At 29.0% G+C, this 25061-nt stretch overlaps 3 protein-coding genes and 1 long non-coding RNA gene across 4 annotated transcripts in view; 3 read left to right on the forward strand and 1 right to left on the reverse strand.

Annotated features, from left to right (window-relative positions):
• The window catches only part of LOC123301688 (calpain-9-like), a 161095-nt gene extending 145565 nt beyond the window's left edge, over window positions 1–15530 (forward strand). The window contains exons 7-14 of the mRNA XM_044884543.1: window positions 1288–1577; window positions 1640–1812; window positions 10658–10860; window positions 11046–11203; window positions 11268–11340; window positions 11615–11839; window positions 14763–15014; window positions 15410–15530. Coding sequence (XP_044740478.1) covers window positions 1288–1577; window positions 1640–1812; window positions 10658–10860; window positions 11046–11203; window positions 11268–11340; window positions 11615–11839; window positions 14763–15014; window positions 15410–15436 — 1401 coding nt within the window. The 3' untranslated portion in view covers window positions 15437–15530. The remainder of the gene's footprint in view (window positions 1–1287; window positions 1578–1639; window positions 1813–10657; window positions 10861–11045; window positions 11204–11267; window positions 11341–11614; window positions 11840–14762; window positions 15015–15409) is intronic.
• Window positions 15531–16561: 1031 nt separating this feature from the next.
• LOC123301690 (small integral membrane protein 12-A) lies at window positions 16562–17614 on the forward strand. The gene is made up of 3 exons (XM_044884545.1): window positions 16562–16745; window positions 16811–16941; window positions 17353–17614. Coding segments are annotated over exons 1-3 (297 nt in total). The 5' UTR covers window positions 16562–16743; the 3' UTR covers window positions 17517–17614.
• Window positions 17615–19601: 1987 nt separating this feature from the next.
• Window positions 19602–20140, forward strand: LOC123301691. The gene is made up of 2 exons (XR_006535447.1): window positions 19602–19717; window positions 20081–20140. It is a non-coding gene; the product is annotated as an uncharacterized LOC123301691 (long non-coding RNA).
• A 1254-nt stretch (window positions 20141–21394) lies between these two features.
• Window positions 21395–24528, reverse strand: LOC123301689 (lamin Dm0). Its single transcript, XM_044884544.1, has 3 exons — window positions 23113–24528; window positions 22796–23054; window positions 21395–22365 (listed from the first exon to the last, which is right to left on the reverse strand). The coding sequence occupies exons 1-3, from the start codon at window positions 24238–24240 to the stop codon at window positions 21929–21931; spliced, it is 1824 nt and encodes a 607-aa protein (XP_044740479.1). The 5' UTR covers window positions 24241–24528; the 3' UTR covers window positions 21395–21928.
• Window positions 24529–25061: the final 533 nt, after the last annotated feature.

A 25061-nucleotide genomic window follows, 5' to 3' on the forward strand; every position in this document is an offset into this window, starting at 1 on the left:
TAAACAGAAAGAGGTACAAGAAAATTTATTATGAGCAAAGGCTTGTTATTACAATTTATCATATTATCATGATTTGTGAAATATAAAATTTACTAGATATTTACAGTTTTACCGAAAATTTGAAGTATTGCAAAAATGTTTTGATCTTTCAGCGTCAATTACAACTAAATTAAAAAGTACAAAAAAACTTCGGTCAGATTTCACATAATATTACATAATTTAACAACAAAACCATAAGAAGTACTCACAGCAAAAAATGCTTCAAAAAAGATATGGGCTGTATGCGAAATCCTTTGCTTCTCCTTAATTGCTACTCCTCGAAAAAATGCCACACTTTCTTGTACAGATTACCGAATTCTAGCCAGAGTTTTCTTAGATAACTTTTTAACATGCATGAATTTTATAGGTATTTATTCTACAAATTTTGACAAGGGTTTATAAATTGTTCAATGTTGCTGTTTTCTAAAAGATAAAAGGGTATCTCCTTTCGAAGAACTTCTAAAGGGCAGAAGTAGCTGTCATTACAGGGCACTGACTAGGACCTCTGCACAATATTAAGCACGAAGAGGCAAAAACTTTTTTAGTTATGGGAAACCCATCGGTTAAAATATCATAATGGGTGTGACGCGTTAGTCTCGGATAGCCACCTCAACCTAACTCAGCCTAATTAAGAACTAAAAATAAATAATCAGCTGGAATTATTTAATTAAATATATCTAATAAACTGTTGTAGAATTATTTGTAGCTTTTTTATTACGTTCTACCTACCTTCAAGTTTTACGACAAGAGTTATAGATAAAAATTATGTACGTATTTAAATTAATAACGATCTTAAATATCTAAGTTGTTTTGTGTTGAACCATAATCAACATGAAAATCTTAAGATTGTTGTAAATTTGACATTAAAACTAATGTTGCATGACTAAACATCGTTCGTTATGCGAACGTGGAAGACTAATATTTTGTTTAGACATATTTTATACTTCTGTGTAAAATTTTAATATGTGATATTGTATTTAGAGAACTTTAAAGCTTAAATCATTCTATTTTGAAACAGACCGAATTCTTAAAAATAAAATATTCGAAAAGAAACTTTATTTCCCTCTAGGTTCCCTTCCGAATTACTTAAACGAGCGCTCGCCTTTTAACATCGATCTGCATAGTAAAGAAAAAAATTTCTTGCAACTAGTAATTTTTTTACTGTAACTTTCAACTAGTACTTTTTTTACGGTGTGAAATTTAATGGTCATATGATTATTTCTCAACAAAATTATTTTTATGTTCCAGGAAAAAGATAATAAACGTCAACTTAGATTACGAAATGGTTTGTTAACACAACACGCGTATAGCGTAACGGGCTTAGCACGAGTACGCGGTGGTGTTGGTACATTAAACACACCCGGTGGTTCAAATGGTGGAGTGGGTCCTTGTGAAACACCATTGGTACGATTAAGAAATCCATGGGGACGTGGTGAATGGACTGGTGCATGGAGTGAAAGATCATGGGAATGGGATGGTTTATCACAACGTGATAAAGATTTACTCAGTGTGCGTGTAACGAATGATGGAGAATTTTGGTAAGAATTTTTGCTCTTCAATTTTGAGTCAATTATCGAATAATTCTTATAATTGTTTTTAGGATGTCTTTTGAGGATTTTGCGAGACATTTTACACAATTAGACTTAGTGCATGTAGGTCCAGACGACTGGATGTCAGAGCCAGCACTACACTCCAAACAACCGTGGCGGGCTGTACTTGCAAGACGTAGATGGCGTGCCGGATATAATGCAGGTGGTGGGCCTCAATATACTGGTATGCAAATTTTTTTTTATATATTAGACTTAGAAATTTTGAAGCTTCAGACTTGTGTGAAGAGTTGTTGAACTGTTTCGAAAGTATTTGGACAGTTTTTGGACAAAAAAAAAAGTTAATAATCTAACTTAATATTTTTTTTGTGTTCATTGTTTAAATATTATATTTTAAATAGCGTGAAAAATTTATTCTGTGCATAGGAAATGTTTCTTAATCATAGCAAATTTTTTCTAATTAGTGAAGTTCTATTTAGAATAATGAAAAACTTTAAACTATAATTTTGATCATTATAAAAAAATTGAACTTGGCAATGATCGAATCCATTAGTTCAACGACATAAAAAAGGTTCGATTATGAATCTATTTAAAACCTTTTTCAAGTTAGTCGCACCTTATCAAGACCTACAACGTTATACATCAAATATCTTTAATGGAGTATGTTGCATAAAAAATAATAACTAAATAAAAATTTTGTGCAACTTATGAGTAATCTCAAAATATAAAATTTCTAATCAATAAACAACTATTCAAAATGTTTTTTCGCACGATTTAAATCGATATCTAAAACTTATTTATATACTGATGTAAATATAAATTCAATAAAATAAGTCGAGCCAAATTTTAAAATTTTTACAAACTCCGGCATAAAACAGTAAACTTGTAGCCATATGAAAATATAATTCTGGTGGAAGCGTAGGTAACAACAATTTTACTGCAAGATAGATCTGTTTAATAATCTCATATATGCTCCCTATTATTTGGAGATCGCTTAAGAGATCCCTTAAGATCCCTTACCCTTTTTTATTCCTTGAATTCACACTGTGATACACGGTTTGGCCATGTTTTTCATGGGGTCGAGTAATTACGTTTTTGGGAGTTTTATTGCCTTTGCGTTCACTCGTGATTCACGAGTTAAATATATCGTACACGTGCAGGTACGTTCAGGTCTCCAGAAAACATTTAGTGTTTCAAAAGAGCTACGTTGGAAAAAGAAGTTTGAGAATCGCTTTCATATAAAAACAATAAATACTTTTAGTTACAATTTTCATTTTTAATTTTACAAAAATTATTACAATTATGTACTTATTATTTAATTTTATATGGGTAATGGGTTGTTAAATTAGTTTATTACCATTCGAGCAACAATTTATATCAGACTGAAATTAATTACCAATTTTTTTTTTTATATAACATTTAGTCACTGAAATAATGCATTTAAACGAAAACTCAAAGGAAAAATACATAAACAAACGCATGTACACTATTATGAAAATCACTTTGGCAATTTTTTTCAAACAAAATTTAATGGTACACGCGTTAGTAGACTCAATTCACAAAAATGAACATTCCGTAGCAAACGGGTCAGAATTTTTAAAATTTATTTGGCAAAGTCTACTTTCCACAAACGTAAGACATGTTTATTGTTCAAGGAAAAATAAATTTTAGAAATTACATACAAATAACAATAGAGTTGCATAAAGTAACATAAAAAAAGATTCTGAATTCTGAAAGTGAAAAGAATAGTTTATATTATTTCAATAAATCAATCAGAAATATTATATCACTGATGATGAAAATGACGCAAGCATGTCAGTTTATTCGACGTATTGAAAAGAGGTTTGCAGAAGAATAAATGATGCGCCAAGTCTTGCAATTAAAGGAGTGCATGGATTCTTGCAAAACCATGGAATTAATGCTGTCATTTGTACAAGTCTTAACAAGAGTCTAAATGACTAAATATCTTACCAGGGTTCTGTCAACTCGACTTATTACGACGAGACTTCCTCCGCCGACTGTGCCGAGCGGACTAAACCACATTCTAGATGCAAGATTAATGGTATTCTTTATCTCTTTCGTGGGTACAATTGAATACTGTACGACAACGTCGATCCTCGCCGATCCAACAGAATCCTAATATTTTAAAGGTTTCTAGGGCGCAAAACCCTACGTACAAATTCTGAGACGGGATTTTTTTTAAATATATTTTTAGAAAAATAAGATGATAATATGTCTCTCAGGCAAGGAAAAATAATAAACTTTACTATTTTGGTTTATTTTTGAGGCCTTTTGTTAAGTCAAGAAAATGACTTGACTTCGTATTACATTTTTCTTGATATTTTAACTGAGCTACCGAAAATTTCTTAGTTTGTAAAATTTACCTCCACTCTCAATTGCGATATTTCAAAATATTTATTGTTGGTAATTACACTTAAAACAATTATTAAAAATTTTATTACGAAATATCGTTAAAAATTTAACGTCACTTTTTTTTTATCAATAATTGTTCCATTAGGTATTTAAATTAGAATTGCCGATTATTTTAATCCAAACTTAAATCAGATCTTATAATGAAAACATTGAATTTTTGTTGAGTTGAATTATTTTAAACAATATAAGACATTATGTGTGAATTAAAATTTGTTTTTCTTGTGTCATTAATCGTAAGTTTATTAAATTATTTATTTATTTTCAAAGTTGTCTATTTGTTAGCTAACGTCTAAATGATTTCAAAAAATAGCACGAAATAATTACCATTGTTTCAAAAACGGAATAAATAACGTGATCCTTACACAAACTGACAGTAAAATTTCCTTTTACGTAAAATACTAATTTTGATTTCTTCGAAATAATTTATTAGCCTATTTATCAGTTGCCATTTAGAATTATTAGAGTTGGATAAAATAGAATTGATTCTTTGAATATGTCTGTAGTCATTTGATTTTTATTAATTTCATTTAATTTTTCTACAAATGAAGTCTACTTTCTTTTACATTGTTTTTTAATAATTTCGAAATTATCTTTTATCAAAGAGGGTCTTAAAATAATTTTTGCATTTGAAGTTCTTTTCTATATCGCGAATGTTTTGCGATCACAAACTCAAAGTAATTTTTTTACCAATCTAGGGGTTGGGCAATTTTGTTTCATTATTAGAATAATTTCAACTATTATTCCTGCAAATTTGATTTGTTTTGTATTCAAATAAGTTTAAAAAAAAATTTCATTTGTTTCCATTTTTATAAATTTATGAGTGTTCACCCCTGCTCTTCGGCCATACCAAGCATTCCTTTGTTGGGATAATATAAATTTAAACAAAGAATTATTGCAATTATTTACATGTTACGGTGCAAATAGCCATTTTGTAGTGAATTACTTAATGTTCACATTATTAATACTTTTTTCAGAATTATATAATCCCTAGTCAAACGTTATGCCGAAATACGTTAACAACTGTTCATAGCGACTTCGACAGAAGTTATAATAAAAATAATCCAAGCTCTTATGAATATTTTACGGACCGCATACCCCAAACATTTCGAATTTCACCAAACCAGTGGCCTTCATATAGGAGTTCATTACCTCAACATTTGAACTCTTATAAACAAGAGGCACCTAAAGTAAAAGAATATAACTTAATATCACCATCAACACCAGTGGAACGACTTCAATATTCAATGCCTCAACTATTTAAAACTAATGAACCGCCTTACTTGGGCCGAAGAAAATTTTATACGTCACCAACGCAACAAAAATGGATTGTGGATCCACGTCGTCTTTGGGATCCTGAAAGCTTTGAATTATATACGAAAAATCGCACTAATGCCAATAGCGAATATGATAGTGCTCGCTACCAAGACCAAGACCAGGCTTGGAGCCCTAACAATTCTGAAAAAAATACGGAATTCGATAAGGATGATTTGAAAAACGTATTACCAAAGACGGACATGTTACCATCATCAAATATTCCCCTACAACGTGAACTTAGAGGTCCATCACTCCAACTTGGGGATCCAACAAACTTTGATTTCGATAACGTAAATCTATCTAAAACAAATCAAGAATATGGTAGCACCAATCAACAACATCATTGGAATCCCTATAAATATGAAACCAATCCTCAAATCAACAGTAATAACAAGATGAATCAACATCGCGAATCTGAGTTCTCATTCAGATCACTTAACAATGATCAGTTGTTCAGCCATAATGAAGTATCTCAAAATACAAATATTCATCAACCTAAACTTTGGAACCAAAATTTAGGGATTAATCGACAAACGAATGACCAAATTAGTACTATTAATTATAATGAAATATCCCAAAGTAAGAATTTAGATTTTCCAACAAAGATTGATGAGCAGAGACGATCTTCGAATTTTGGATTCGATAATCAAAACAATCAATTTCGTACCAATAATAACAACATCACGTCACAAAATATTAATCCTGAATCATTATGGCAAAATATAGAACCATCATCAAAAATTGAACCCGAAAAACCTTTCAGTTTGAATATAAATCAGCCAACCTTCCAAAATAATAGAAATAATCCAGATTCATTATGGAAAAATATAGAGTCTGTCTCAAAAATTGAATCTGAAAGACCTTATAGTTTGAATATCGATCCACCATTCTTCCAGAAGAATAGAAATAATCCAAAATTATTATTGCAAAATATAGAACCAACGCCAAAAATTGAAACTAAAAAATCTTTTAACCAGCCAAACTTCCAAAATAATAGAAATTATCCATATTCATTAGTGGAACCTACAGAGCCTATGCAAAAAATTGGAAAAGAAAAACTTTTCAATTTGAATATTGATCTGGGAAATCGTAATAATTATCAACTTCCCACTTTATTAAATCCAAATCAAAAAGTTCACAAATATACTGAAGCAAATCCTGTGGATGTTTTAGTAACACAATTAATGGCGGCATACATTTTACGAGAAAACTTAATCGAAATATTTGGATACATTCTATATAGACCAGAATCAAATTTCACTGATAATATGTATGGATCTTTAACAATAATATTTGAGAAAATCAGATCAAAAACTTTGCATGTCTACCCAATATTACCACACATTTCAAAATTATTACTCATGCCACCAAATGAACAAATTCGATCAATTTTTACAATATTAGACGAAAACTGTCCCATATACATCCAAAGTTCACTTTTGTTTTGGATTGAAGTGATTAGTCATGGTTTAGTTGATTTCAACACAATTCTTCGCGAATCCAATTTAAGTGTTTTTCGTGGTATTCCCACAGATACAATACATTTGCTAGAGAAATTTAACAAGGATACGTCATTGAACTTTTATCAAACGATATATCAAAAATTACAACAGGAACAATTGAAATTAACACAACCACTTTTTACAACTTTGTTAATGAATGTACCCAGCGATGAAACCAATCCAAAATTTTTGGAAGCAATGGATTTTTTTATTGATTATCTAACTTATTCGAAATTACCGATTGAAACAATTACTCAATATATAAGTAATAGTAAAAAAAATAATCCTTACGTTTTAATTCCATCAGTTTTACACGCAATTAATGAAATTAGCACAACTCCACCTGCTATTAAAGCAACGATTACAACTCTGGTACAATGTTTGAAACCATCTACATCCGTTAGCAATGTACCTAACCATGTAAGTTTATCGCCATTCATAAATTCTCCAACGATTAAATTGGACCAAATTCTAAGTCCACTTACTTCAAATTTATATCCAGAACCAATTATTGAAGCGAAAGGTAAATTATTAAGCTCTGTCTCAAATGGTTCAATACGTTTAAATGATATTTTAAGTGGTTTTGGAAAATACTATTACACTTCTTTGGCTGACTTATTAATGGCAATTTTACATCGAATCAAAATACGTGCACCAAATTTATCGAAGGAAATTTTACAACCAGTCGATGAACTTTTAGACTATATTACTACCGGAAAGTATAAACAAAAGAACAATTATACTATCCCAACACAAGCGAAATTTTCGCCACAGAACTATGATACAAATCTTCCAAGTCCATTCAAAGAAATATTCGCATCGCTTAAAACTGGCGAATATGGTGGTTTAGAACGAATATTACAAAAAGATGGTTTGCCACAATGCATTAAGTACATTGTAGAAGATATGTTAAGCGATCCGTCGAAATTAACTAATTCGCAAATTGAGAATTTACAACGCATATTATATAATATGGAGAATCATAGAAATATTATTACGGATGAAGGCATATATTTTAAGGACAGTCGATTTACGACATCTACCACGTCGATTACACCCCCAGAAATTACCGAAGAAGAAGGAAATAACAGTTTAAACGATTTTAATTCTAATATAAAATATATAAATGTACGAAATTTAACGACGGATAAATTACGAATATTAGGTATAAAAGATTTGTTAAATCTGGAAGATATTCTACCAATACCTGATCCAAAAGTTTTAAATCAGTTAATTAATCGTAAGACAAAGAACGTATTTGATGGTTTATTTGAAAATATACCAAATGTACAAAATAAAACATATATTAATCGTTTAAAAGAAATTCTGGAAAATGAGAATGTTTTTAAAATCTTTAATCAAGTTTTTCGAGTTGAAAATTACCCGACTAGAGGTATTTTTTTAAATGCTGTACTATCAAAATTAATTAATATTGCGCCTGATCCAGCAGTTCAAGAATATTTAGGTGATATTCAATCGATGGTACCATTTCTGGAATTTTATACAGATATATTAAGAAATGTACAAACTTCTGGAAGAAGATTTTTAAATACACGACGCATGAACTCAACCCCGAATGAAACGAGCGAAATAATAATTGAAGATTTATTAAATGTTTTGCCATTACCAGAAAATGATTTTGAACAATCCTGGTATACTACACTAAAAGCATTTTTACTCGAATTTGATCTAAATACATTTGTTTCAAATACAACTAAAACTCTTTCAAAACAAAATTCAAAGGATGTATTAAATTTAATTTTAAACAAAATTCAACAAATTTTAGCATATAATTCACAAATACGTGCCGCAGCTCAATATTACGCAAATAAATTAAATAATCAAACTTCAACAACCAAAATTGAACAATTATCAACTGAAAAAATTGATTATTTGCGACAATTTAATTTAACAAATATTTTATCATCGACATTTGATTTAAAAAATATGTCAGCAAATGCAACAGAACAATATGCAATTTTTGTTGATTATATGAGAAATAATGAGGATAAAATTCAATCATTTGATTGGTTATCTATACAAACACGTGGTCAATTTGTTCAAGAATTATTTAAATATTTATTGAATCAATCAAGTATACCAGAAAATGTGAAACAAGCGATGCAAACTTTATTAGAATCAATTAAATATACTGATTCAGGTGCATTGCCACCATAATAATAAAATATATTTCAATGTAAATAATTAATTATAATTTTTTTTATAAGTTTTGTATTTATATTAAATTTAATAAAATTTTATGCATAATTTCTGTTTTTTAAGTTTTTACCAAAAGTTAGATATATAAAGCTACATGATTTACAGACAGATAAGCATTGCCCAAATCACTGAAAAGTATATTTTAGGATTTGGAAGTGCGTTAAATTGTATCTTCGTAAAATGTATCGAAATAGTGTTACTACTATGTCTAATACTACTAAACCTTAAAAAAAAATATAATAACAGTTAAAAAAAACTAAAAAACACGCTTTTGTAACTAGCTGAACTAAAAGGTAGAAAGTACATTTCATCGTAAAAAACGTGGGGTTTTTTATTTATGTATCAAGAATTCAGTATAAAGATGGTGGGAGCGCAAATAAATGTATATATATTCAGATATGGAAATCGTTGATCCTGAACATCCTGATCAGGATAATCAAATAAACTTATTAAATCTTTGTATTGTTATTGTGTTATTGCATCGGTCCTTGATAAGTTTGCGGAATTTTGAGTTAATCCGACGTTTTGAAGGGGGTCAAAATAATATTCAATGATTCCGTTACATACTAACATACGTATGAAACTAAAGCGTGTTAGAAATAAAATAATAATAAACAAAGATAAGGAATAAACGGTCCAGTTTATAGTTTACAGGAAAATCTAATCGAAAATCGACTTATGATTTTGAGAATTAATTTTGGAAGATAAATTAGAAACGAGAATTTTGATACCTGAACATATAGACTACATTAATAGATTAAATTTCATTTTTATAATAAGTTAATATTTTGTGAATGCTGTTCCAAAAAGTTTGTTATTATTAAACTTCTTAAAATTACATTAAATTTAAAAAAAAAAGAAAAAGCATTAAATCGACGTTTTCAGCTTTATATCACGTATTACTGATATAAATTTTGTAATTAATACCGATTAAATTGCACGAGCGTTACAAAAACTTTGATGTATTTATAAATTAAAATACTTTTAAATATTTTTAGATAAAAATTATTAATTATGTATTTATACAAATATTTCAATGGAAGGGGAATTAAATGTGTGTCGCGAGAGTTTCTTTAACTCTCTCATTATTATAATCATTAGAATAAAGGACGTGTAAATATTATCGGCGAATCTTGAGGAATTATTCTTTGGGGATATTAATTTTATGTCAAAGAGTATTTATTCAAAAGAGAAGTTTCGAGGGATAGTGAACATTTCGATAGTCTCCCCTATTTTCCACAATTTACTTCTAATTCTTCTCTAATTCACAGTTAATTCGATTCTTTAGTATAAATGACTAGGGCTGAGAACCTATATGCTAAACCTTTCTAGAAAACTTTACTTTTACTGCATTCAAAATTCAGTAGTCAATGTGATTGGGAAATGTGTGGAATTAGGAAACTTTAGGCAAAATTAAACAATGAAAGAATTCTTTAAATTTGAATAATATCAAAGATTCCAATTTTAAAATTGAAACTTGTCACAAAAGTCCACTAAAAACCAACTTTTGTTTCGAACATTTTCTCTTAAATATTCAATATTTTCCCTACATTACAGAGATCCTCTTTCTTACTTTAAAACAAATTATTTTGTGTTTTTCAGAAACTACAGCTATGAATCCTCAATTTCATGTACAAATTCCACGATCAACCTCCAACAAATGCCATGTAGTTGTTTCAGTTACTCAACATTATGAAACCATTGGTGAATCACGTAAGAAAAAACCATTATTTGCAATTGGTTTTGCTGTTTATGAAATACCACATTCAATGTCACGACTTACACCTCAATTTGTATCAGAACAGGTAATTTATTTCTTTAATTTCCAAAAATACTATGTCAGGATAATTTTAATTATTTACATGAACATGGAGACATCGCAATTCTATTTACTACATTATTCCTTCCTTTTAAAATTTTCGAATACGAGGATAACTGCTATTTTTAAATAACTTTAATTTAAGGTATGCCAAAAACTATTTTGTTACAGAAACCGTTGGATGTTACAAACCATTCAGTTGCACGTGAAGTAGTCACATTTTTTACGTTACCACCTGGTGATTATATTGTTGTTCCACAAACAAACATTCCAAATTTGGATGGTAAATTTCTACTACGAATATTTACCGATGAGCAGAGTAATATTTGGTAAATATTATTTGATAGAAGGTAATCTATTTTAGAATGTGTCTCATATATCATATTATTTTAGGGAGGTTAATGAAGATAATATGGTAATTAGAAATATATCAGCTGAATTTTTAGAAGAAACTACAATGGTGCTAGTAAGTAACTAAGTAGGAAATATCATTCAAAGTGGAGCTAATCTAGAAAACCATAAATCATATCTTTACCCTTTAATCTTTGATTCATAAAATACGAAAATGAAATTTGTTTTATAATTTTGAGCACTATGAAGATAAAATCGCAGGAATCATAAATACTGGATTTTTAGCATAGATATCCAAACAAATCTGATTTCGTGGCACATTTAATTTCTTTTTACTTCAATCGAATTTCTAAAATGTTTTATATTCAACAATAAACATTACTTTTTAGGCTGATGGAAAATCATTATTAACAAAATTATCGACAAAATATCCAACTGAAGTTGATGCAACACAACTACATAAAATATTAAAATCACATTGGAAAACTTGTTTATTGGAAAAACCAAGTTTAGAACTATGTAAAAGTTTAATAATGTTACGTGATCACAATATTAGTGGACGATTATCGTTAGTAGATATACCTGTATTAATGCACATATTACAATTTTGGAGGGTAAGTATATTTCGATATAAATTCTAGTGACCATTGGATACAAAAAGTTTGTCTTCTAGATTTTATTTTAAGGGTTCCGTTGCCAAAATTTATTCGTAAATAAGTTATTTGCGCAAATGTTTCTATTTGTAAATAAACAATAAATTGTTAATTAAATGAAAAGTTTTCCATGTAAAAGTTTACTTTAAACAAGTGAAAACAAGCAATTGACTGAGTTAATTGTTGAAATACCATGTATAGGCAGTGTTGATTACTCTTTCACATTACACATACATACATGTCACACATATACCACTAGTTCGATTTACATCTAGGCATATAAATATCGCGAGTATGACAAAGTACATGCGTTAAGCAATGCATCTAAGTAAGAGATATTATAGATGTTTTATGAAATTGCGAAAAAAGACTTGTATTGTGGCTTCGATGTCTTTTCAGCTATACAACAGTTCTTCTATTGTGTGCCTGCATCGAGTGGGAGAGAACACATGTATATAATACTGCTCACTTAGATGCATTATATAAAAATTTCAGCTTGATATGTTTTTTCGTTTTTTAGTTATCGCGATGACAGATGGACAGACAACAGACAGACAGACCGAAAATGGACTAATTTAATGATTTTATGAACACAAACTTGGGACAAAACTTAGTATACCTTGGTATATTTCATATACATAAACTAAAGTATACTCAATGTCACAAAAAATGCTCGTTTTAAAACATTCTAAGTGTTACTATTATAACATAACATATGATGCGTACGCTTAGAATGTTTTAACTGTGGCACTTTTTCTGACAGTGAGTGTACATAAACAAAAAATCGAAAAAAATTTATTGGTTCTGATTTGAATGAAACGTAGTATATAAGGTAATTTTGACCCAAAAAAATCAAAAATCGTATTCATTTGATGATTGAAAGCATAGTTTTAGAAATATCACTCATTTTCTCATATTTTGGCTCGATATCTCCGAAACTAGTTTCCTAATCGTTATATAAATACGATTTTTGTAAATTATAGGTCAAAATTACCTTATAAACAGAGTTTTATCGAAATCGGAGCCAACATTTTTTTTTCGATTTTTTTGATTTTTGTAAAGGGGTACCCCTTAAAAAAATTCCAAAAAATCGAAAAAAATTTATGGTTTCTGATTTGGATAAAACTTAGTATATAAGGTAATTTTGACCCAAAAAATTCAAAAATCGTATTCATTTGATGATTGGAAGCATAGTTTTTGAAATATCACCCATTATCCCATATTTTGGCTCGATATCTCCGAAACTAGTTTCCTAATCGTTATATAAATACGATTTTTGTAAATTATGGGTCAAAATTACCTTATAAACAGAGTTTTATCGAAATCGGAGCCAACATTTTTTTTTCGATTTTTTGATTTTTGTAAAGGGGTACCCCTTAAAAAAATTCCAAAAAATCGAAAAAAATTTATGGTTTCTGATTTGGATAAAACTTAGTATATAAGGTAATTTTGACCCAAAAAATTCAAAAATCGTATTCATTTGATGATTGGAAGCATAGTTTTTGAAATATCACCCATTATCCCATATTTTGGCTCGATATCTCCGAAACTAGTTTCCTAATCGTTATATAAATACGATTTTTGTAAATTATGGGTCAAAATTACCTTATAAACAGAGTTTTATCGAAATCGGAGCCAACATTTTTTTTTCGATTTTTTGATTTTTGTAAAGGGGTACCCCTTAAAAAAATTCCAAAAAATCGAAAAAAATTTATGGTTTCTGATTTGGATAAAACTTAGTATATAAGGTAATTTTGACCCAAAAAATTCAAAAATCGTATTCATTTGATGATTGGAAGCATAGTTTTTGAAATATCACGCATTATCCCATATTTTGGCTCGATATCACCGAAACTAGTTTCCTAATCGTTATATAAATACGATTTTTGTAAATTATAGGTCAAAATTACCTTATAAACAGAGTTTTATCGAAATCGGAGCCAACATTTTTTTTTCGATTTTTTCGATTTTTGTAAAGGGGTACCCCTTAAAAAAATTCCAAAAAATCGAAAAAAATTTATGGTTTCTGATTTGGATAAAACTTAGTATATAAGGTAATTTTGACCCAAAAAATTCAAAAATCGTATTCATTTGATGATTGGAAGCATAGTTTTTGAAATATCACCCATTATCCCATATTTTGGCTCGATATCTCCGAAACTAGTTGCCTAACCGTTATATTAATACCATTTATGAATTTTTTGGGTCAAAATTATCTTATAAACAGAGTTTTATCAAAATCAGAGAAAAAAAAATTTTCTCGATTTTTTCGATTTTGTATAAAGGGGTACCCCTTAAAAAAATTCCAAAAAATCGAAAAAACCAATACTTGTAATTTTGGAATAATTAATAATTTTGAATGGAATATGCAAAGTAGAGCTCATTTACGAACTTGACCTCACTTTTTACGTCCTGAGTACGCTGTAAAAATTTCAGCTTGATATCTTTTTTCGTTTTTGAATTATCGTGTCCACAGACGGACGGACGGACAACCGGAAATGGACTAATTAGGTGATTTTATGAACACCTATGACAAAATTTTTTTCCTAGCATCATTATTTTTAAGCGTTACAAACTTGGGACTAAACTTAATATACTATGTATATTTCATATATACATGGTATAAATATAATAAATAGGCAACTTGTATTACGTACGTTGCATGTTTAATAATTTCAAAAATAGTTTTTTATACATTATTTAACAAACACTCTCATATATGTAATACACGTTGCCTATTTATTCATATAATAATAGACGAGATAGACGAGATTAATACGAATAAATATTCAAGGCATAAATAAAACATTTATTTGCAAAAATATTTCAAACCCACTTCGTTCCTAAAAGTAAATTCAGATTCATAATTCGATTATAATTTCAGCTGGCTTTTCAAAAATTTGAAAGGAGTTCAGGAACCGGAAAAGCATCAAGTTACCATTTACGAGGATTATTATGGGCAGCAGGTGCAACTGTTAGCAATAAAGTATTAGAATGTTTAGTCTTACGGTTCTCAAAGCAACGAATATTAACAGCAGAACGATATATTATGGCCATGGTAAGGTTACATTTGGCACATGAACGATATCATAGTTTGGATACAAAAATGAAAAGTAATCCATTATCGTTGGAAGAAGTATGTATGACCTTTCTTAGATCTAAAAATTCTTCGAATGTAAATTTTGGGGGAAAGTCTAGGATTGTTTTTTTATTTCGCGTATGACCTTAAAAAAACATTATACTCCACTTCCTAATATATTAGAACCTTCAATAGGAGCTGTATTCTTTTGAGTTCAATCCTATTTACACCACTTTAAACCTAACGTAACTCAGCTCAAGAAACTCAAGGGGACGAACAGAACAGAAAGAGAAATGGAAGGGGTACAGTTTGGGAAGAAAATTTATGAAGAGTCGATGAGGAAAGGTGTTTATAAACGACGGAAATGTGAACAAAAATTACACAATTAAAAAAGATTCCTAGACTTTTTCCATCAGTAAAGATCATATTAATTCATATATATTTGTTTTCAGCTTATTTTGATGACAATTTACTCATGACGGCAATGCGTGCAATTCAACAGTGATAATAAAAACAAGAATAAATTATTATACAAAAAACCAAAGAAAGGCAAAAATTTAGTCAAAATACCCTTATTAGTTAAAATAATTAATTTACTAACATATCAGTTATTAAGATTTAAATTAAATTTATTTATTATTAAGTTCACTTGTTATGTTTGAAATTAAAAACAATTGTAAATATGTACCTACAATTATTAAATTATTATTGATCATTAAATCGTAACTAACTTATTGTAATGTGTTTCATCGTTGTTGTTTTTATTTATTATTTATACCTACCTCAAAATTTAATTAAGATACTCTTAATTAAATGTATTAATATCCCATACTCAAAAATATCCCATCCTTTACATCAGTTAAGTCAAATATACTCGCCAAAGTTAGCCGAAGTGAAACACTCACTACCACACTCTAGTTTTACCTCGCAAGTATCGCTTCGTATTGCTATGCCCATGGATGGCTGACATAAAGTAACAGCAACAATTTCTCAATGAATACTACGATACTTGATTTTGTTAATTTTTTTGTTTGGAGTATCTAGTGGCATTTATGTAATTTCAACAAGTGTCTCAACTCGAGGTCAACTAAAATTGTTAAGGAAAAGAAGCTTCATGCGAACAAAGCAAGCTCTGAGTTCGGAGGCCCCATTCTGGTTGGTTAATAGGCCTAGGCCTTTGCTAGAGAGAGAATTTCATAATACTTTCTAAAGAAACGCTACAAAGTAGGATTCTCAAATAAAAAAATTGTTTAGTATAAGGACATCTAACGCCACTCTACTAGCTTGACAAACATTGTCGATACTGTCCTGGTTGGTCCTGGTGAAAATTCATTCTACCGCTTTCGTTCTCCTTGATTTGTATAAGTAAAAGTTATAAAGTCACGAACCAATAAGATTACAAATAAATATTTATAGCTTTCGTTATATTCACACAGATGGCACTAACTATTATTTGCGTAAAATTTAAAATGAATTTTTTTTATCCTATGACAAAAAGTTTTATTTTATTTTATTTAATACAATTAAAAAATTAATTATAAATATACTATTTCTAACTAATTACCTAAAGAATACATCGTAAATAATTCGTAATATAAAACTTCACTCATTTAAATTTAGGTTAAGTTCACGGGTGCATAAAATTCTATTCATGAAGAAATGATATTTTCATCAAATAAATTTATACATTAATTTCATCATCGGCTATGTAAACTCCATAAATATTACAGCAAAATTTAAAAAAGACAATATTTTAAGTTAGTAATCCTTTAATCATTCAAGCAAAATGTAAGGTAATTTTATTTTACATATTATATAATTTATTTTAATCCCTTCTGAATTTTTCGTCGAAGGTTTTGGAGTGTGATAGTCAGGTATGCGACAAGATATGCGCCTTTTATTACTGTTCCATTCGCTGGAATCATTGGATACATAGGTTACAATTTAGAAGAATTGATATCGGATAAATATACTCCGTTTAGTGGTAAGGAAGATTAAATTTGCACTTACTTCAGAAAACACCGGCCAGTAATATATGAAAAAATGTTTTTATTTACTTATATTAAAACAGTATTCAAATAAACATTCCGGAGGTTGAATCACCAACTCGACCTATTAAAATTGAGCGGAGACTTAAATTTTTCCATTCATATATGAAAAATATATCATGTGCTTGGTTGACTATAAGGTCAAGCCAACCGGTCTGTCGCGCCAATCGTATTTAGTTAGAAACCCATTGGCATAGATATTCAACCAAACTGTTGTTCAACTGGATATATGCTGGACGTACGGTCGTGTGCGAATAAACATTGTGCAATTTTTTTTTCATATTTTACTGGAAGAGTTTTCCAATGCTAAACCCTGATTTTTTCAAATAAAGTTAATTTTATTATAGAATCAATACAACAAAAACGAATGGAAAGACTGACTACAGATGAAAAATTAGAAGATACGTTAAACACAGGAAAATCTAAGAGCAAGGTAGCACAAAGTAATTCGGTTTTAGACACAAATTTATCTCCATCATTGCAAGCAAAAAGAAAAGAACAGCTAAATTAAAAAATAGATTACATTATTTACAATAATAATGTATTCTGAACATTTAGTACTTTATAAGTTGAAACCAAATAGAAAAACAGTTTCCTTTTCTATTTTGTTAAAAATACGTATTATGTAAATAAAATAATTGATTTTTATTAGTTTATCTTCTTTATTTTTTATTTACAGCTCATGTTTCCAACCATAGTCTCCCATAAACACGAAAATCAACTCACACGTCTAGCAAAAGGCAGGCTTCATCGTTGTCAATGCTCTTTTGGCGTCCGTAGCAAATACAAAATAGTCTTTGTCGCCCACATCTATTATTTATTGGTCGTGATTAGAAAACACTTCGGTAACTATATTTTTTAAGCAGTACACAGAAGTGTGAAACAACTATATAAGTTGCAAATATTTCGATACAAGTGTTTAATTTTATTAAGCCATATTTTTCCTTCAGGAGTTATCATGACGAACTATTGACTTGAGTCGTTGATTCAGTAGCGGTCATTTCTTTATGATTTGCAATATCCAAAGTGTATATGTGTGTATGCCGACTTGAAACGTCAAGTCGACATTTTATTGCATCAACCCCGAATATACTCTTTTTTTAAACTGGAGAAGAATTTTATAATGGCGTACCCTCTGACCAGCGTTTGAGATAAATAGTTTAAAAAAATATAAAAATGGATGGCATAATACATATTTATTATTTCTTTAATAAATTAGCACTCCTTATTACCTATTTGCTAATAATTTGTATGTGTAATATAAACTTCAGGCTAGTGATCATTCAAGTCTGTCTCAAAGGTGGTTATATATTCAATGGATAGAATTGCGAGGCCAGATAGACGTTCTTAACTCATTGTTGAACTCAGATCGATTTAAATTATTTTCAGTACAGCTTGCAGATGTTGGTGATGTGCAGTGTATCTTAAAGCTATGCTAATATTAAGAAACGCTTCTTACAATTCATGATTGCACAGGTGTTCTGACTGGTCGAATACACTTGATTTTTCATTAATTTCGATTACTAGCTCTTTAAACACAGCAAATTCTTGCCCAAAATTAGCTGTTGCATTGAAATTTTTTGAATATTTCCGGGTTAGATCGAATCCATTTACCTGCTGATCTTTGGATCCAACATGAGATACGTTCATAAATATATTTTGGGTGTTTTCAAAAACCAAACATGCTTTTTAAAATCTTTTTTCAAACACATTAGACTCCCATAGATCCAGTGTTTGAGCAGAAGAGACCTTTCGAAAACTACATGTTTCCTGAAATTTCAGATATTTGAAAAAAATGTTTAAGATGTTGTTTAAAACGAATCTAAATGCTTAAGGTATGGTTGATTTAATTTAAATCAAGTTAAGTTATTTTAGGCAAAAAAGAGTCCAAATTTATCCATTTCCTTTGATATCAATAAAAACGGTTAAAAATTAATTAATACAAATAAAAAGGGTATTGCACACTAAAACAATCCATTATTTATAAATCAATTTTATTAGTAATAAAATAATTTCCATGCCCAAAATGCACACTGTAAAATCCTTAAAATGGAAAAATCTTCAAAAATCTATATATGGATTCTATTTTAAATAAATATCTTTTAAAGATAGAACTTTTAACATTTTTTAAATATTATTTTATCTTTTAAAGATATAATATAATCAGAAGACTGGTTTTGTATTTTTATATTTATTATAAATATAAAATTAAAGGAAAATATGGCTTAGAAAAAAATAAATATGACTGAATTATTTTGTATAAAAAAAGATCTGATGATGTATTACATAATATATTTATAATTAAAACAGTTTTCATTTCAATTATTCTAAGTATAATTTGTCTCTTAAAAAATAAAATATCATAATTAATAAAAAAAAGAAACATAGTAATGATAGGCAGCAAATCGAAATATAAACAATCCATATTTATGTAACTTAACAATACTGTTATATAAAAAATGAATATATAAATTAACCAGATAATTGATATAATTAAAAGGGGGAACAAATAACTTATGACGCCATGTAAACCCTATTAGACAATTTCTAAAATTTTACATGTGTTAATTGAGCATTGTAAAGAACTTGATAAAATTTGCCAAGTGTCATCAAAACTATTCGATATAATTTGAGAGCACTTAAAAAAATTTTCTTGGCATTTGACGCACGGCAACGAAATATACGAGTTATTTTTTCTACGTGATGCGCAACGTGGTTTCTTTTTTTTTTTTTTTAGAATGATTACTTTAACTTAGTTGTAATGTTTCGTGAATTTGAAACTTTGAATTGTAAGCTTACTTGTACTGGGTTGTTGTTATCTGAGATAAAAGCTTACAAATACAACTGACTTTTTTTTAAAAATATTTTCAGAATTTCATTTTGTTAAATGTTGTTTTGTATGGAAGTATGCGAATACACTCATAAACTACGTGTAGTCAGGGCAATCAAAATGAGATCTCATTTTTTTATCCGAGCCATTTTTTAAAATTCACCACATTTCACTATCATACTTTTTGTGAAAATATTTTGTAACAACTGGTAGTTGGCAAAGTTTAATATTCACACCAAAGTTAGACGTTTAAAACATTAGTTTAATACATCACATATCTAAAACAACTTGATGGTTGTAAAATTTAAAAAATTATCGTCGCGATACAAAGCGTTTTTTATCCTACCTATCATGGCAATAAGGACATAAATATGAATGTTTACAGAACACTAAAGCTATAATGAAAAAATATGACTTGTATAATGAAAAAAAAAGAAACAAAAGCATACATAAAAATGAAAACAAAACTAATAAATTGAAATATGGCTGAAAGGGGATATTTTCAGCAAGATTTCAATTTATATCTTTGGCATTTTAAACAAATATCGTTCGTACATTCACTAATCGTTTAGTACGTACGGTTTTTAAAATTCTTTCTTCCGTAGTTATTTCTGTATTATCTGCGGTAACTGTACGAACGAAAAATTTATTACATTAAACAAAAATTATTGGAATAACAAAACAAACCTTGAACTGAATTTAAAATAAATATCATTTTAATGTATACTTCATAGAATTATTTATAATTATCATCCACTACAGCCCAGTAAAATAGTAGATTTATCTCTGGAAAAATTCAAACGAAGATTTTCCAACACAGCTCTTCTTCGACAATATAAAAAAAATAGTAAAAATTTCGTTAACTGCGACCTTCTGTAGCATTTTACAAACGCAATTTTTTGCTGTTTTTTTTTTTATACAAAAAAATGTGTCGGAAAATTTTAGCTTATATCTTCTAAAAGGTAAACCAATTTTGTTACTATTTTTCTGGGTCATTATTAATGTGATGAACTTGGTTAATTTCAATGGAACAAAAACAGTATTTTTTTCTTAAAAATATACAGGTGTTAAAAAGGTGATGATAAAAACTGAAACAGTTAAGATGGCTTCAATCCAAGATAACATAATCTTTTCAGCAACAATTTATAAAAAATAAACGTTTTTCCACAGCCATTCCAAATAACTCCTTTAACTAGAGAAAATAGTTATCATAACGCATTGACATCAATATTTGGAAATGAAGAAAAATAGAGATATTGCTGGTATTCTCCCTAATTTCGTTATTTTTTCTTCCGATAAATCTTTGTTCAGGCATATAACTTAAATATCTATCAAAGTTAACACTCGTTATCTACGATAGTATAATTTAATATTTCAGGAAACTTTTTCAAACAGTTAAATACCTACTTATTTTAAATTAAAACTACCCCGATCAACCTATTTCAATTTTTACCACCATACTCAAACACCCTTATAACATTTTCTAAAATAGTAAAGAAAAAAATCGTTTAATTAGGAATTTAATGAGACAAACTCGAATTAATTATTTTATTATCAATACCATTTTAGAAAACATTTATAAAATTAAGTATTTTCATGTTCAAAAGAACGGTTTATACACTCCAGCACAGAAATTGTATGTTATGAATCGTCAATTTAATAAAAATAACAGATTGTGACATTAATAGCGATTGTGACATTTTAACAACTTTTAGAATGGTTTTTGCATATTAAACTTTACTCTTCTTCGACGATGTGCATAACATTTAGCGATATTTAATTCTGTCTAAATTATATTTGAAAAAATATTTCTTCTAGAGGAAATTTTTGTACTCATCTACTATCAAAAAAATACTTACGTAACATTAAAATGCCTATGGAAGAGGCATTTCATATTCTCGATTCTAGTATCAAGCGAAAACCAAAGAAATACGGAAAAATAAATGTTAATCTTACATCTGATGAAAAAAACTCAATACTTGAATCAAGATTTCAAGTTATGCACTAATATTTTTTTTTCTCAAAAAATAAATCAAAAATCCCATAGAATTAAGGGGAATTTTTTTTCTTTAAAATAAAAATTAATGAAATTATTACATAATACTACATCTATCATCTTCATTTTGTGGATCACCTTGTTGATGAAGGAATTCTTCTGCCTCTGCATACGATGACAAATCTCGTAGCCGTGATGATGTTGAACTGAACTTATTTTTAACTCTTTCAAATTTTGCAATTTCTTCACCGCTTGAATTAATCACTGTTGTAACTGTATTATCTCCAGAGAACCATATTTGTTGTTTCATTACAATGTTTGATGGTGGTTCGTGTTCTTGATTAGAATCTGAAGACCAAACTGTTACAGTTGCACCAGCATCTATTTTGACTGTACGGTGGAATTTAAACACAGTTTCTAATTCACCAGCTTTACGTACAATTTGACAGCCAGATAATGAAATTTCTTTGTCGCCTTTGTTGTGTAGTTTGACAAATTTACCTTCAGGATCAATCTCACTAATTTCGATATCACCTAGAAATAAAATAGTTTATTAGAATTTGTGATTTTTTTAAAAATGTTTTAAAGTTAAAAGATTTAGTGCAATTATTGAAAAACAGAACATTTTGATACTCTCAAATACCTAATAACAAAAATTTTAAAATTAAAATATACGGAACCAGTTTAGAATAAAACTAGTTTCTTGTATTTATTTGATAAAGTTGTCGGAAATATGATCAGGATCTATCTAAACATTTAACCAAAATTAGTTTTCCTTCTACCAAATACAAATACTATCAGCCCTTTTCTTGGAAAACAACAAAACGAATAAAATGGTTTTTTCTATAAAAATCTTCAGGAAAATCTAATAGATTCTAAAAAAACTTTTCAGAAGCTTAAAACTATTTTCTACAAATAACACACAAACTCTTTAAGAAGATTTCATTAGTAATTAATTGTATACCTTTTGCTGAGGATTGTACGCTGTAATCATTTAAAGTGCTTTCTTCACTTTCTTCTAGAACTGTACGCTTACGCTTGCTTCCTAATCGTACTGGTGTGCGTCTGATAGGTGTCCTGGAACTTCTGCTGACGCTAACTTGATGTATGCTGGCTGAGGATGGTGTAATATTTAAACGTGCTTCTTCTCCTTCTAATAACTTTCTATATGCAGAAATTTCCAAATCCAATGAAATTTTAATGTCCATTAAATCTTGATATTCCTAAATATAAATTAAAATTATATAAAATTGTCTAACTGGTTAAGATTTTAATAAATACCTGTAATTGTTGAGCCATTTCATCGCGTAGACGACCTAATTCACCCTCCAAAGCAGCCAAATCTTCAGAATGGCGTATGCGTTCATCTTCAAGAATTTTTTCAAGTTCACGAATACGCGTTTGAAGTGCAGTGTTTATAGCTTCCAATTCATTTATTCGTGTAGTTAATGAATCCATACGTGTTCGAGTTTGTCGAACTTCTTCAATCGCCGCAGATGTAGCACTTGAATTCCTCTGAGCAGCGTTTTGTAAACTTTTAATTTTTGTTTCGTACAACATCTCAATTTCAGCACGATTATTTGCCATTTGAGATTCATATTGGTCACGTAAATCTTGTAGGGATTCTTGTAATTTTGCTTCATATTGTTCAGCAAGTTTTCCATCAATTTCAGTGATTTCTGATTGGCGTTTAATACGCGTTTCTGACAATTCTTGTTGATAAACTTGATCTTTGAAGGTTAATTCTTCCTTCAGACTTTGTAAAGTGTTTTCCAAGTCAACTCGAAGTAATGTTTCCTCTTCTAGACATTTACGTATCTCATCAACTTGAGTACGAAGTTTTTCAACCTCCTTTTCTGAATCTTTCAACTCATCGGCAAGTTTTTTACGATCGCTTGATGCTTGGTTATATTTTGTTTGTAAATCTTTCACTTGTAATTCATAAACACGTACCTGATTATCAGCAATCAAAAAATCTTTATTTTTCTTATCAAGTTTTGAACGTAAATCTTCATTCTCTTCCCATAATCGTTTGGCATCAATTTCTAATTTTGCTTTTTCATGTGCAGTTTCATCCAACAATTTTCTAGCATCACTTAATTCGTGTTCGTAAATCGATTTAATGTTAGTTACTTCTCTAGAAACAATTTCTTGAGATGTTCTTACTTCGCGCGTAAGTCGACTATTTTCAGATTCTAACTGTCGTACTCGATCGATGTATGTGGCCAAACGGTCATTCAAATTTTGTAAATCTTGTTTTTCTTGTATCCGTGTGAATCGTGTTGGACTTAATGGACTAGAAGGTCGTCCGGCTGAAGATGATACATTGGCAGATGGCCCACTACTAGCAGGAGATTGTGCTACCGATGCCGCCGACACATTTTGTTTTCGAGACGCTTTAGTTGACATTTTAAACAATTTTTAATATGAAACACTGTCCATTAAATATTGATCACATATATTTTTAACCAAAAACAACTAAAATAATAAACGACTTTAACCGTTTAATAACCGCAAAGAAGCTCGCGTGGGTCAAATCAGCTCAACTAAAAATGGTTATGACCTCACTAAAAGATATATAACTAGCCTTGTTTCACATTCATAAAGTTATATAACGGCTGCTCACTCTTTTAACAAACGTTTACTGTTTGGAACTTAGTTCAATGCGATGATGGCGTCACCTCGTTGAGTAGGGCGCGTCTATCTCCCTCCTAAGATAAATAATGACGTCACAAAACTAACATGGCTTTTAATAAAAGGAGAACACAAATTCAAAACATACACATTGATCTTTGTTTAGAAAAATTCAGGATTCTTTATCACAAATAAATTTAAAAGTATTATGTGTAATCTTTTCAATTTAAAATCATGGATTACTTACGACATCTATCTACTAACATGTAATAATCGTCCATTTAAATTTATAACCGATTTATATTTTAAAATTAAATGAATTTTATCTAAATTATTTTATTATTTTACTGTTTTTCAACAGAAAACTTATCAATATTGTTGTGATTGAATTTTTCCACATAAATAAATAACAAATTGTACTTTTTTAATACATTATTTTGAAAATACTTTGCATAAAATTCATTCAGGGTCATTTACTTTAGTAGGAAACCAGTTATGCTGTCGTTAAGAATTTTATTTACTTTAATTGAAAAATAAATGTAATATAGGCCAATGCTACTTTATTTATATGGATGGCAAGGTCATCGCTTTAAAAA

Source organism: Chrysoperla carnea, chromosome 5, assembly GCF_905475395.1.
Source record: "Chrysoperla carnea chromosome 5, inChrCarn1.1, whole genome shotgun sequence".
Lineage (NCBI taxonomy): Eukaryota > Metazoa > Arthropoda > Insecta > Neuroptera > Chrysopidae > Chrysoperla > Chrysoperla carnea.